Genomic DNA, 15,966 nt, shown 5'->3' with positions numbered 1-15,966 from the left:
AAAATGTTATCTTTCATTGATCTTTCTCTCAGGTCTACAATTTCTTTTTCTTGCTGTGTCACTCTCCTGTCTAAATTTACGACGATTGATTTTAACAGTTGGAGTTCTTTGCGGAGAGTGACATTTTCCATTTTTAGAGTTTCAATTTCAGATTGGTTGTCTTCATGTTGTTGGGCGATGTAAGTTATTCTATCGTCTAAACCATCCTCATTCCATAAATCTTTCTGCATATTGTTCACTGATTCCTGTAGTGTATTAAATGCGTCCATCTTGGCCGTTATTGCCCGTAGGCTAGTGTCAATTACAGATATATGGCTTAATGCGCCAGTGACCGCTGAGGGTAAAGACGTTGAACCAGGGCCTCGTACCTGTGAGGAGTTCTCACCCTTCATTTTAGAGTCACTCATTGCGATATTGAATAGCAAAAATCCTTTTTACAAATATAAACGGCAAAATCGCACTAATTCGGTTGCAAATATGATCACAAACACCAGTGCAAAAGTTTAAGGCACAAAAAACAGCTTTACATACCCAAAAATCGACTAAATCCTCTCTACCTTAAAACATGACCATCTTCGTCACTAGTCACATGACCTTTTTTCGATTTTAAATTTCTTAATTCAGCGATAATTGCGTACTTCAGCAAACAAAGTTTGTGATCTTCGGCAGATAAATGATTATACTTTCAGCAGCAAAAAGAACAAACCAAATCACTCTCTTTCTAGAGATATACAGCTTTTTCAAATGATATTTTATTAAAATTTCGTAATATTTCATCACATTTTAGCTTTTGTAGAAGTCAAAATCAGATTATTCTATAAAACAAAACGGTTTATTTATTCTATGGACAATCATATACCTGAAGATAAGCAGACTGAGATCAAAAATCCAAATGAAGGGTTAGTTAACAGGCATCTAAAATGTCTCGTTAGGTTAAAACATGTTATCGTCAACAAGGTTGATGTTGCCGGATAATTCGGTTTTTATGGGTGTACGTTATCGGAAACTCAGGTTAAAAAGTTTCTTTCAGCTTTAGAAATAGATTGGGAAAAAAAGTTATTTATAATCCGTCAATCCTTGAAAATAGCAGACGTAATGTGTTTTAAGGATATGCAATCCTCAGCCATGAAGGATAACTCTTAAAATTACTATTTAATTTAAAATTACTATTTAATTTAAAAAGTCTCAACATGTAGCTTGAAATTGAAAACTATTCATGCAACAATTTCCATTTTATGCATCTTAATACGACTTGAGGTTTTTGAAGTCTTAGAAAAGGTTTTGTAAAAAGTTGACATTTGTTCCTTATACAAGTAAAAAATAAATACAGTTTTAGATGAATAGGATTTTCTTGAGTTTAACCTTAAACACCTAGCTTTTTATCATAATGTGAAATTGGAAGTGATTTGTGATGTCTTGCAATGATAGCACAAGCTTTTTACACTATGTATTATATAAATTTTGGAAGAAAATAGAAGACCTATACATGTAAAATCAAAAAGTATTTTTTAACAAACATGCAAATTTCCCTATAAGCCTGGATACCTATTATTTTTCAACTTAAAATATATTTGTTGATCAGTTTTCAATTAGAAAATGCATAGTTGATGTTTCTATTCGTCTTCTGAATATATTGGAGATTTGATTATTTTCCCTATGTAATATAATAAACTATAATGATTAACTTTGAAGAAATACAGTGGGTAAATATACATTAATTTGTGAATTCAGAGATATATTTGTGAGCATTTTCAATTACATAACTGCCGAGGATATTTTTTTTATTACTTGAGTATAAAAATTCAATAACTCTTCAAATTCCAGGTGAGGTTCGAACCTCCTCGACGCCCCCTCCCCCCCCCCCCCTCTCCAGCTCCAGGCATGAACTCCACCTACACATTGAATTATCTACGGGTTTTCCATTTGGCCGATAATGATACAGAGCACACTGGGTGTGACCGATCGACAGGGGGTGTTTATTCCTTCTTGGTCACTAAACCAACCTCTGCTGTTTTTAGAGGTCCGTGTTTTCTCTGTTCCAAATTTATATTGTTTCAATAGACTTTTGAGCTTTATTACTGTTCGTTATCTTCATAATTTCCTTCCTTCAGTAACGCTTATTGAAAACTAGTAAAGTCAATCTCTTTTTTTTTCCCTCAAAAGTTAGAATTCTAGGTCATATTTGGCTTACATGTAACACCCTTTTGGGAAATTCATTAAACCACTCTTGAGTTTAGATTCTTTAATTGTTCTATACCAAACTAAAACATGTATGTACTTAGTACTAAGTGGTTAAGGGTAGACCAAAAATGCAAAGTCAACGAATAAAGACGAAGCAAGCAAAACGGAGACAAAAGCGAAGGACAGTGCGTAACTGTGAAAGGCAATCACAGAAAACTAAAATGAATTACTCTGAATTCAGTAATTATTGCGAGTCTTTTATATTGCGAGTAATGCAATGTAAGAATCGCAATAATTAAATCTGGAATCTGTATTTGGTTACAATAGAGATTTATAATTCAGAGGTTTTAAAACTTATACCATATTTTCGAACAGGTCAAGATCATACGCATTTCAATGATTATGAGAAATGCCAAAAACACTAAGTCTTTTTTTTTTTGGTTGAAGTTAAGTATTCCAAAAAGAGACAAATGATAGCCAAAAATTCGAATTGTGTGCCTGCCATTTTAAATATTTAGATTTAATGAAGTTTTCTGTTGTTACTTCACATTTTCCTAACCTATGACAACCTTTGTTTCCGATAACAAAAACCGAAATTTCCGATAACAAAGTGAACCATTCAACCGTATTTCCGATAACATCCTAAAAGTTAAAAAACGGGAATTTTTACCCTTTAATTGCATCTTTGCGAGATTCTGACGATGTCACATTGTGGACAATAACTAATGTTAGGTAAATATAAGGATTTTGAAGAAAGAGACTATATGCAGCAATGCCAATCAGGGATTGACATTAACTTTCAGATTCACTTGCCCTTCGGGCAAGTGATCTAAAATTTTGACTTGTCCGAATGCAAAACTTGGTTGCCCAAAATTAGGAAAGAACTTAAGAAGAAAATTATTAATCAATGTAAACGTTATGATAAGAAAAAATGTGACCAAATACGAGTACACTACTGTCAATTTGGCAAGTTAAGCTACCTGAAAAAAATGTCGATGCATGATGCATTTGTACATAAATGTATAACGCTGTACTTGAAAAGAAAACTTAACCTGTTAACTCACACTGGCATGCAACAATAACCCTCCGTTTCCTTTTATTAAAATTCATATTTTTAAAAAATTATTTTCGGTAGGATCCTTTTGTGATTCGTGATTTTCAGATATAACTGTGAAGCAATGCTTAAGGAAGATGCTACGAAACATGCATCTTATCTTGATCAGGATACATCGTGTTACACTGTACTTATATTCTGTGCTTGAATAAATAATCTAATTTCCTAATAAGGAGTTAACAAAATTTTGTCAGAGGTAGAGCGTATTTTCTATGAAAGAAAATAACGAACCCGATTTTTAAATGAGCGGTATAATCCAGAAACGCTACAAAGGAATTTCGAATGCAAAAACATTATCAGTCAGGTGCGTGGGGGAAATCAAGTCTTCAATTTATTGTTTTATTTATAAATTAATGTAAACTAAATAAATATGTACATTTGTTTGAGAAAAATTCACTTGCCCGATCGGACAAGTACGTCGACAATTTCACTTGCCCGAACTGAGAATTTACTTGTCCCGGGCAATCGGACAACCGTTAATGTCGATCCCTGCCAATCGGACAAAAACTTGCAAAATATAACAAATTTGACCTTTAGAGTCTTCCCAAGACTCACAAATACTATAATAAGACATATTGGGGCTTTTTTTTGTATCTCTATTCATTCTTGTTCACAAAAAGCACAATCAACATTCTCTGTTTCTATTATTTCAATGTTTATTTGCAACAATTTACTAACCTGTCAAAAGTTGTTATCCACCGAATGCCCGATAACAACCGAATAGCCGATAACCCGTTGAGCAGTGTGTTCCAGGGCAGCGTAAGCCCAAAATAATACCATCAAATATTTGGGAAAAATAAACTTTTATGTATCGATGATCTCATAAGTTTATCGCTTTATATAAAATATGTCAATTTAATAAAGGGTATTTACAACTCGCAAGTATTAACAATATGAAACGGTAAACATTAATTGTCACACAGTCTTACCTGGCCATATATAACACGTAATGAGCTTAACGTGTTTATATTACTGTAACATGCTTTTCCTCGGAATTACAATTTCTGTTTTTAAAATCCGCAGGTAGAAAAATATGCAAGTTTCTTAGATTGCCACTATATGTTGATAAAATGTACTTAAGTATACTCGGACAAGTTTGTTACTGCATACATATAACGTAAATATAACGTAAAATCAAACCTTCAGTATTTATTTAAAATGCACATGAAAAGAAGAATTGATACGTTTTACCCATTATAAGTCTAATTTCTTTTATATACACTCATTGGTAAATTTGTTAAATATATCCAATTAACATGTTAAAATGCAGGAAAGATATAAAAATTAATGTAAATGCATAAACCAATGTATGTTAACTTCAATCGCAACTTCGTAAGCCTTTCCAACAAGCAGTAATGAAAAACAACGGTGTATTTTTCCAGGCTCGCCGGAAAAGTCTGAGAAGATGTAATTGACTAACTTGTTTCGTAGCAAAACATCGTCGGCCCAAAATTATTTCAAGGACCCATTTAGTCATACATGTGAGTCCTTCCGTTTGTATGTCAGCGCAGGACCGATGGGCCGACGCTAATTTCGAACACTGGTTTCAAGAATATAATAGTGTTTCATTTTGAAAAAAAATTAGATACGTGATAAAAACCCTTTAATTAAATATAGTGAAAAATTTGAAAGCAGGAATTACAAAACTTAGTGTATATATACTTCCATGACCTTCTCAAACTTTTAAAACTACTTCATTAATCTATAAAATAATGCACAGAGCCTAATTGCCTGTTGTCATTAATTCTATTGCAGCCCCCCCCCCCCCCCCCTTCAAAGGCACAAACAAAATATAGCTGTAGCTTATCAAGACAAAAATAGGGTACAACTAATTACACAAAATATACCCATCACACAATACAAACACAGTACTCACCACTGGGGTTATTTTCCTCTCTGGCATCTTCATTTCTCTTTTCTGGAATCATATTTATTGGTTTAGCAATTCTTTATGCATTTTGAGATGGGGAAATAAAGTGCCCCGCCACAGCAAGATACGCCCATCATATATTGTTCAATTGTCATAAACAGTTTAGAGTGCAAAAAAATCATGTCAACCTTGATACAACCTTGATACAAGGATTTCAATAATTTTTCCATTCCTCATAATATTTGCTTATACATCTGTGGTGTAGGCATTAATTATAACAAATATTACTTCATAGATCCTCAAATGGTTGTTAGAGCTTGACAAATGCCCATCTGCATATTTATGTCATTCTGATATTAAATTTGAAAACAAACATTTTTTTTTAATTTGTTACAAAGATTTATAAAAAGAAAAAAAAAACTTGTGTAATCTTGATGTAACATTTTTAATAAGGTTCCTGCATTACTCTTAGATTTGTAGGGACTATCTACCATAATTAAAACATTTTTTAAATACATGTACTTGATTTTTTTTAGATTTAATGTCAGACTGGTTTTAAGCTGCAATTCATACAGACAGCAGGCATGCTGATTCCAATACCCCCCCCCCCCCCCCCCCCCCCCCCCCGAGTATAATTAGTTTTAATTATATTATACAATATCAAATTAGTTTATTATACAATATCAAATTAATTTATTATACAATATCAAATAAGTTTTAATTACTTTTCACCAAATTCATTTTAAAAGTTAGGCTAGCCAACTATTTAATCCAACAGGGTTGATTCTTTTTGCCCAGTTCCCAAGAGATATAGATAACACCTGCTTGATCAGAGATGCTCTACCAGTTAGCTCCTCACACTAATCTCATTAATTTCTCTCTAATTTGACATGCAATTTTCTGTTAACAAATTCTCCTTGACCAGTGCTTGATAATTACACTCAGGGGAGAGGTGGAATTTCTCTTGTAACATTACATTTGTTATAGATTGCTGTAAAGTATATAATGAAAAAAATAAGTATTTTCTTGATTTAACATATTTTTAATAAGGATACTGCAACACTCTTGCATTTTTTGGGATTGTGTAATCTAATAGTAAAAAAGACAGTTTTATTTTTAAATTTCACTTAAATTAAAGGTCAATTGACCTTGAAATAGGTTGCGACACACCTCCTACCTACGATGCATAAATTGGCCAAGTTTGATGACTCTAAGTCCAATAGTTTTCTAGTTATGAGCCGGACAGGATTTTTCCATATTTGGCCATAGCATCTTAATTAAAGGTCAGAGCGAACTACTTTTAGTGCGCGACACACCTTCTATCCAAGAAGTATCAGCAGACAAAGTTTGATAATCCTAGGCCTAATAGTATTTAAGTTATGAGCCGGACACGAGAAAAGCTAACAGACAGACAGACGGACATGAACGCCATAACATAATACGTCCCGTCTAAAGACGGGCGTATAAAAACCTCTAAATATGCATGTCATATAGGGAATTTGCTATTCAAGTTCTCAAAATTATGCGTTTATGACAAAATTTTATAAAACCAATTTATGTATGATTATACATGTTATACACTTGAATAAACTTGTTTTGGGGGACTAGTTTTATACAGATCTAATTTTACTTGTCTGTAGTACCTCTTTTAATGCAGAATTTTAATATTTGTCTAAAAGAACTATTTTTATACATACCTGACTTTTTCTTCATCTTTTGATTTTTTGCTTCCTCTACTCAAAAAAAAAACAAAAACAAAAAAAAAACTGATCATAGAATTGCACTACATATACTGATATGTTATAAGAATTGAAGGTCAGAAAATGCAGTTTGCCATTAACATATATTTGTTTTGCTACAGAACAGGAGAAAAATGAGACAGACCAGATTGGGATTCAAACCCAGGCCCCCTGAATCTCCAGTAAGGTGCTCTACCAACTGACCTATCTGGCCACTGGCAGTCAAACCTCATTTCCCTAAACGTCTCTGGCCCTTGAAGACATCATCCCAGGCTCTTCCCTGGCAGGTCTTTAACCTGTCATTTCCAGGGCATGGCATAGCACCAAATGTAGCAGGAGAGGAGAAAAAATTTATTGACAGGACCTGAATTCGAACCTTTGTCTTGTCCATTACATTTTTTCCTCTCCAGTTAAAATTGGTACTGTGACCTGGATGTGACAGGTGAAAAACCTGCCAATGAAAAACCTTTGTGGACAAAGACCTTTGGGGGAGGAATGTAGAGGTCAGACAGGTTCTACTGTCAGTTACCAGACGACTCTGTTGGTAGAGCACCTGACTAGAGAGTTAGAGACTAGTATATAGGTCCCTGGTTAGAGTCAGAGGAAACTCGGATTACCCGGCCCATATTATATTAAGTCTCCTATTGCGATCCAATCTTACTTCCAAGGGTCAAACTTTAATTTTCACACTATTTTATTTTTTTGATCTGATGGTTCTACAGGTTGAGAACAATTCCCCTGTAGAAAGATCCTCTCACTAGAGCTTGATTATCCCTCTCTAGCGGGAGAAAATACATCTCGGAAACCTGAGATTTATATTCCGATTCCATCTGTAATCGTGTTAACTAAGGGTGAAAAGTTTACTGAATTTTGTAAACGTTTAAACGAACAGCAATAAACGAAATGGTACCATTTAAACAGGAGAATATTTTGTGTTGAATTTTTATGGCTACTTACTCATGAAACACTTATTTAATAAACCAATTACCATTCTTTCACTATAATGTAAGTATGAGTTGTTCTTGCTATTTATTTGTTGGTTTTTATGTCTAAAGAACATTAAACTCATTCACTTTCTTCACTGTCACCCAATAACGCATTAATACATACCAGACGTAGAAAAAGCATCGTACCGTTATAAGCATGATAATTTGTACTTTCTTAGCAATTAAAAGAAACAGCAAAGGTTATTTATTTTAGAACATATACTTTGAAAAATAAATTAAAATCATAACACATCGCTAGTATTTACTACTCGGAAATTGGAATTAAATATGTTAGACCTATTGGGATTTAGATAGTTTCTGGTTAGATTAAAACAGAAAACAATATTGTTTAAAACAGTTTGTAATAGACTGTTTTCTTTGGTAAATATGAAATAAAACAACTTGTTTTTATTAAACTTTATTTCTGATAGACATTGATAATGACCTTCGTGTAAACGTTTACTCAATTTGTAAACATTTAGAGCATGTAATCGAAACGTCACCGTTTACATGCGTAATCGTTTCGCCCTTAGTGTTAACTACTGTCAAAGGAAAATCCAGAAGCATGTCAACCGATTTGTTAAATATTTATTGTCTCATCTCAATATATTTGCTTTAAAATATTGCCTCTACTGCTGCATAGCTTGGAAATTTGAATAAGATCATGCACAATTGTATAGACTTTCTACGGAGGACCACAAGTGATAAATATCAGTACGAATAAACTTGCTTATTGCAGATGTACGTAAATCTTTCGCCTTATTTTTTTTAATAACCCTGTTTTAAAAAGCGGGGGGTATATTGTGATGAGTGGTCCGTCAGTTAGTCTGTCTATAAAGCTGTCCGTTCGTCCATTACGATTTGGGGTACCCATCTCTTACCAGTAACTCCTCTTAATCTTATACCACTAAATAAAATGTAATGATACTTTTACAGATTTTTTTTTAAAATTGTGACCTCCTAATTTATCTTTTTATCAGACAGATATTTGGACTTTCCCATAACAACAAATGGACTTATTCATGATACATGTACACATGTGGGAGCAGGAGTATCATTTCGTGAGCTCATTGTTACACTCGTCAATGTTTGCAGGATCTTCTATATATTTATTCTGTTGTATATTTCACTGGTGAATGAAAAAAAAAACCATTAGTGTAAATTTCAGTTTCTCGTCCTACAAAAATATCTCAATTAGATCATACTATTGTATTGCTCTCAGAATACGACTGTACATGTTATTTTGGAAAAATTACAAATTTTCAGCGGCAAGAGATGGTAGATGGGGGGATGACAATTGCAAGGAACAAATGCTGTAGGTAGGCTACTAGATTTCTTTAGATTTATACCGAAGTTCAAAAACAAATGGATGGTAAAAGCTATCAACATTGACCATTTTCAATTCACTGCCAATTTAATTCATATAGTCTTAAGGGTGACCTTCAAGTATGACTCAACTTACAGGAAGCCATTTATAACCTGCAAATCATCGCTTATACGTGACAACCCCCCTTGATACCTCAATAAAAATATAATTTTCATTGTAGGAATAATAAAATGATGTTAGTGTTTGTAAATCTTCTTTCTAAATAAATGCGTATCTTTAAAAGTGTTTATTCCCTTGGACCCTTTTTATTTATTTTGGTCAAATTTTTGGGAAGGCCCCTCCCCTCCTTTTCGAAAAAAAAACTCTAAGGGCCTGGGTTCTCCTATGCAACCTCTGTATTGGAAAGTATCTGATGCACTGTTAAAATTTACACTTGTTATGCAGAATCCCAACATGATCATAAGTGTCCTCAAACGTGGAACTGTTCATTGCCACCGAAAAAAAAAAAGTTTTAAGAATTTATGTCATTGAAATACGAACACTTAGGGCCTACCTCCTCAAACTAACACAACACGTGGAAAGCAATGATCACTCAACAATTTCACACTTTTGTTTTCTCTGTCTGTGTTATAAAAAAATAATTCATACTAAACTGTTTTGTGTTGTTTATTAGTTATGCTTGACTATGTTCCTGTGAATATTGATGAGCTAATTGTTCCCAACCTGTTCTATGGATTTAATAATTTGACCAGAGAATGATTAGACTTACCAACTACCAAGCACACGTGTTTACAAATTCAGACACAAACCCCACTTTTGCTACCATGAAAAGGTCTGTAAAAGTAATGTATATTTTCATTAATTCCTTCATATTACCTTCTCCTTTCCGCTTCATCCTAATTCTGCTGGTGATTACTATTATTGATGCAAAGAACTTCTATGTTTAGTTCGCACTTCACAGTCTGAGAGTCTCTACGCTCCTACTTTCGAATAGGCTTTAATAGCGCCACCTGGTGCAACCGGTAGACAGACATCTCGGCCCAACGACACCTCGGCCCGTGACATCTGACACCTCGGCCCTGACAGGTCGGCCCAAAATTATTGACACGTCGGCCCATATAAAAGACACCTCGGCCCAATTTAAGCGGAATTTTGTGATATAAAAAATTAATCCAGTGTCTGAATTATTATTATTATCAATGTAATTATTCTTTCTGACGGTTAAACGATCGATATTTTAAAAAAGGACATTTTATTGTTTATTCTTATGTCAGTATAAATAATCGTATAAAATAATAGTTTAAGTACGTAAAATAATTGCATTATTGATCTGAACTTCATCGTATGTTTCATCTTGTTCATTGATTTAAAATCATAGTTTAATACAGACAGCTAAAAATAATATATTTTTTTTAAAAATCAGGGCTCGAACTAGTTTTTAATGTAAGTTGAATTCTTAAGAAATAAATGGATGTAAATGTTCTGAATGACTGTCTCACAATTAACTCTCCTCGTAATTATTCCCTCATTGTCACCAATATGACACGCACTGGAGATTTCAAAGGATTCGCCGCGGCATCTTGTTTGTTTATCGGTTAGTACTTTCAAAATTATAATTAATTGTTTTTTTATTCCTTGATTATAGTCAATCATGTAGCTTGTGGAAGGTTTTTTTATTACTAAAAATAATCTTGATCATTTACTTTTTTTCGGTCAAAATTTTATTGAAGTCGCAGATTGGAAATATATAATACCTCACAATAAAAATTTGCTTGGGCCGAGGTGTCTTATGTATGGGCCGAGGTGTCTTCAGTATTGGGCCGACCAGTCGAGGCCGAGGTGTCATTGGGCCGAGATGTCAATGGGCCGAGGTGTCGTTGGGCCGAGGTGTCTGACATTCGTGCAACCATGTGCGGCAGAAATGCCGATCCCGATATATTTACAAATAATGGTGGGTGCCATACAGACCCAATGAAGTATATGATGAAGGAACTAACGCTAGCTTATATAGCCGGAAAAAAGTAAATTTTTCTGGAAAAATAAAAAAAATTGAGAAAGGATGGTTGTTTTTTTCTTATTTCTGTTATGCTAAATTGGATTAAAAAACAAACAAACAAACAAAAACAGAATTATTCCGAAAATTCACAAATAACAGAAAGGTCTCAGTTCTATCATAACTTTTATAGACGACAGATTACGAATCTTATATCTTTAAATTGTAATTAATTATTAACATCTCTATATATCGTACCAAAGATGACGAATGTACTTAATTAAAAAAATTGCAAATCATAAAATAAAAGAAGAATTTTGGGCTGAATTAAATTTAATGTACGGTTTGTAATTTATATAGAGTAACAGCTAGTATATTTGAACGGTTGAATATTTTATCTTTTAGATAGAATACAGAGATTTTTTAAAAAACTTGTATTCTTTATTGTTACCCCCCCCCCCCGCCGCGGTAAATTTTAATGATTTTTTTTCCCACCCACAGATAATGTAAAATGAAGTGACCAGTGCAAGATACTAGAGGCAAGCTGTTTTTTTTCAACCAATCAAATGCCCAGAAAGACCGCATGAAAACAAAGGCATGTAGTTAAATACATTAATTTACAAAGTGTTAAATTTCATTAGGATGGGAAAATATGTTTTGGCTCTGTGCTTTAAATTTTAATATCGTAATAAATAAAATCAATTTGACGTAATAATTGATAGTTCTTTTTAAAAATATAATTGCTCCATGCAATGATCGAACTTTAAGTCATTTATTCCAGGCAACACATATGATCACTGTTGTATATATACAACGTATACTGGTTATCGGTTTTAAAATGATTATGGAACAGCGCATTTACGATATGTGATATTTTTCCCAAAAAGTTCATTTTTAGGTTTCTTGGTCTTCTCTACATTATTATTATTATTTACAAATGATTCAGAGATCTGAATTTAAAATTCAAACAAAACTATAACGTTTCATCAAGTAATGTTCGGTGTTTAGAGTTAGGTTGGGAATCATTAAATAAGAGAAGGGAAAGACTAAACTCTTGTTATTTTATAAAATTGTGTATGGTATAGCCCCTCTCTATTTGCAAGAAATGGTCCTACCATTTAACTCACCAAATCATGGTTACAATCTTAGGAATATTGGTAATTTTAATTTTGTCATACCTCAAGCAAGGACAGTGTCATATTTCAACAGTTTTCTGCCTTCTACTATACAATTATGGAACAATTTACCATTAGAAACAAAATTATTGATTCCTTTTCAAGATTTAAGAATATCCTAAAGAGACCTACTGTATAGATAGAATAAAGAATGTCAAGATCTTTAATCATGGTAATCGCAAGGAAAACATTATACACTGTCAACTAAGAAATGAATCTAGTAATTTAAATGCTCACCTGTTTAATCAGTACTTAAGTGAAACAGCATCTTGTACTAAGTGCGGATATCAAAGCGAGGATAACTATCATTTTTTCTTAGGATGCCCAGCCTATAATAATCAGAGAATGATACTTTTTTGAAAGTCTTCAGAGTATAATAAAATTAGAAACCCTCAATCTTGATCAAATGATGCATATTTTGATGTTTGGTGATAGGCAATTAGCAAATAAAACTAATTGTTCAATTTTTGAAGCAGTCCAACTGTATATGAAGTCTTCAAAGAGACTTTGATATTATTTCATTTTTAAGTTTTATTAAATTTCTTAATATCTTGAAAAAAAACACGCGATTTCAAATTATTACGATGATATAGAAGCCTACTTGGAAGACTCAATTAAGAATAACAATAGGTTATACTGGAAGTTGCTGAAAAATTCATTTAATATTAAATTATCTAACGAAATACACCAATACAATACGTATTAAATGACGGCGGTTTAAGACAAGACTGAAGCATTAAATTCGTATTTTTCTTCGATTTCCTCTATTGATGATTCTAAAGAAACACTGCCACAAATTTATTATATGTGTAATGACACACTATGCAACATTAAAATTGTTGAACAAGAAGTATTAGACATAATTACAATATTATAACCGCCCGTTTTGTGGTGTCTCTCCGCCTTGGCGATTACTAGGGAATTAGCTCAACACTCACAATATTTTCCACATTTATTGAAGTTAATAAAATATATCATAACAATCTGGGGAATCAGTTACTCTTCACTCCGTACAATATATATGTATGGGGAAACTCGCTATATCAATTAAATACACGGACAGACAGACCTTATGACAATGAGGTAAACGTTAAGGTTTTTACGGACACTTCTTAACCTAAATGTATCTTTACTCTAGCTCTGTTTCTTTCTCTCTCCAACTAATAACATTTCATAAAACATTTAATTTTACTTTGATTGACATGTCCAATTATAAATTAATCAGTTACATCTATCCAATCACTGTCAATCTTTATTACTCAAGACTGACCATCGCTAAAGGTTAACGCCCATTTCTTCACCTGCGTTAATCCGTTAATTGTTGTAAAGGTATTGACTCAATCAGTGTCAAATACTCTTTTGATCATGAAATGCATTGTCCATCTGTCCTCAATGTCTTATAAGTATTTACCTTTAAGCAATATTTAATAGCTTTGATTTACTATTTCATTGTTACAGTTAAGACTTTTTATAAATATTAATTTACATTAAATCATTTCCTTATCAAGAAGAATTTCATAAGATTGCGTATGTAAAATATATTAACTCATAAACAAGCCGAAAATAGAAAATATTTACGAATATGTGCAAAATATACATTTTGCACGGTCATAATACTACCCATGAACAAAGCTATTGGTCCTTGATTGTATTAGTCATAAAATGTTAAAATCTATTCTTTTTACTGTTGTTAAAGCACTCACTATGTTAATTAATAGATCTTTGTCAGAAAAAAGTTCTTCCATCTTTTTTGAAATTAGCACATGTTATTCCTTTTTTCAAAAAGGATGATCCCTCTGTGGTTTCCAATTATAGACCTGTGTCGTTATTATCTTGTGTCAGTAAAATTATGGAGAGAATAATATTTAAACACGTGTACAATTATTTTCATAGTAATGATATATTTTATCGATACCAACAGGATTCCTACCTGGTCATTAAAATATATATCAATTACTAGAAACATATCACAGTATAGTTCAAAACATAGATGATGGTAAATCATGTTGAATGGTTTTTTGTGATCTTTCAAAGGCTTTTGATAGAGTATGACACAAAGGTCTCATTTTTAAATTAAAAACTTATGGTATATCTGGTGATCTTCAATGGTTTTCTAGTTATCTATGTCAAAGGTCACAAAAAGTTATGTACAAGGATCTGTTATCATCAAAACAAGATATTTTTGCAGGTGTACCTCAGGGTTCTGTTTTAGGTCCACTATTATTTCTCATCTATATAAATGATGTTGCTGAAAATATGATTTCAATGTGTAGATTGTTTGCGGATGATAATTCCCTTCAACAATCATCATACAATACATTAAATATGGAATACAAATTGGATCATGATTTACATATTTTGGAACTATGGTCAAACAAGTGGCTTCTTAAGTTCAATCCATCCAAAACAAAGGTCGTTTATTTTAGTAAGAAGGACATTTCTGTTATGCCTAAGCTATTTTTTAAAGACGATAGGCTGGAGTGTGTTCCAGTCCATCACCATTCGGGTTTACTATTGTCACAAAATCTTAGTAGGTCAGAATAAAAACAGAGGCCAGAGAAGTCATCTCAATCAAAACATTCCGAAAAAACTTGATAACAAAAATTAAAAATCCACCATAAATTTATTGACGAAACATGTAGATTCTTTAGTTGATATGTTATTTAATTGCTTTTTCACTTGTATTAATTGTATTATTTTTCTTTTCAATTGCATAACATATTGTAATATATAAGGAGAGGAACTTAGTAAGTTGTATAGAACGTGTGTTCCAATCCTTTTGATGTACTCAATAAAATATGTTCACATTTTCTTTTCTATTCATTATATTGTAATGAGAATATATGCTAGGTACCTGTAATAATTCCTGTGTATAATTTATCTTTTTCATATCTTTATTTTCTAGTTTACATTAGAAATTAATATAATTTATTATGAACAATTTCATCATTGTAAATTACTACACATGATAATTGTCAATTCCTTTGTAACCTTGACCTTCTTGGAGAGGACTTATATAGGCAATGCCTGATGTCCACACCAATTATATGATTTGACTTTACATAATCGTGGAGAGATAAACCAGAGATAGAGGAGATTGATATGTATGAAATGTGTTTGAAAATGAAATATTTTTACAGAATCATTTAGCGTATTTGAGCATACACTCTACAAAATATCGGAAAAATATAATATTCCCTTTACTGTATCAAAGGAAACTGTTTATTACAATGCTAAAATATCATGTGGTTGATAATCGAATTTCTCACTTTTCAAGTGCGCACAGATTCGCTAGATATCCAGGTATGAAGGAGAATACATTTAGATGCAAGTGGGGATACTGTTTTATTTCAATTTTATTTTTTATATTCATCAAGTGATCGACGGAAGTTTTCAAAGAAAATCTTTATTAAAACAACATTAATATAGGATTTCAACAAATGAATACAAATGTATAAAAAAAGATATCGAAATGATCTTACAGACTTGAAACAAAACTAAATACACAACATTAATATGAAAATTCTCAATAAATTCACAATTCGTAAGAAATATATATAAAGGGGTTTTAGACCGTCATA

At 32.4% G+C, this 15,966-nt stretch overlaps 1 protein-coding gene across 1 annotated transcript in view; it reads right to left on the bottom strand.

The window, feature by feature from the left end:
- Positions 1 to 5,223, bottom strand: part of LOC133174093 (nucleolar protein dao-5-like) — a 43,991-nt gene extending 38,768 nt beyond the window's left edge. Inside the window, exon 1 of the mRNA XM_061309135.1 lies at positions 5,172 to 5,223. Within this exon, the coding sequence (XP_061165119.1) occupies positions 5,172 to 5,223 (52 nt within the window). The remainder of the gene's footprint in view (positions 1 to 5,171) is intronic.
- Positions 5,224 to 15,966: the final 10,743 nt, after the last annotated feature.

The sequence above is a fragment of the Saccostrea echinata genome, unplaced genomic scaffold, assembly GCF_033153115.1.
Source record: "Saccostrea echinata isolate AGI-Se365-2 ecotype Australia unplaced genomic scaffold, CSIRO_AGI_Sech_v1 ptg000057l, whole genome shotgun sequence".
NCBI classification, from domain to species: Eukaryota; Metazoa; Mollusca; class Bivalvia; order Ostreida; family Ostreidae; genus Saccostrea; species Saccostrea echinata.
The sequence above is the reverse complement of the archived record's forward strand: the minus strand, read 5'-3'. Positions and strand labels throughout refer to the sequence as shown.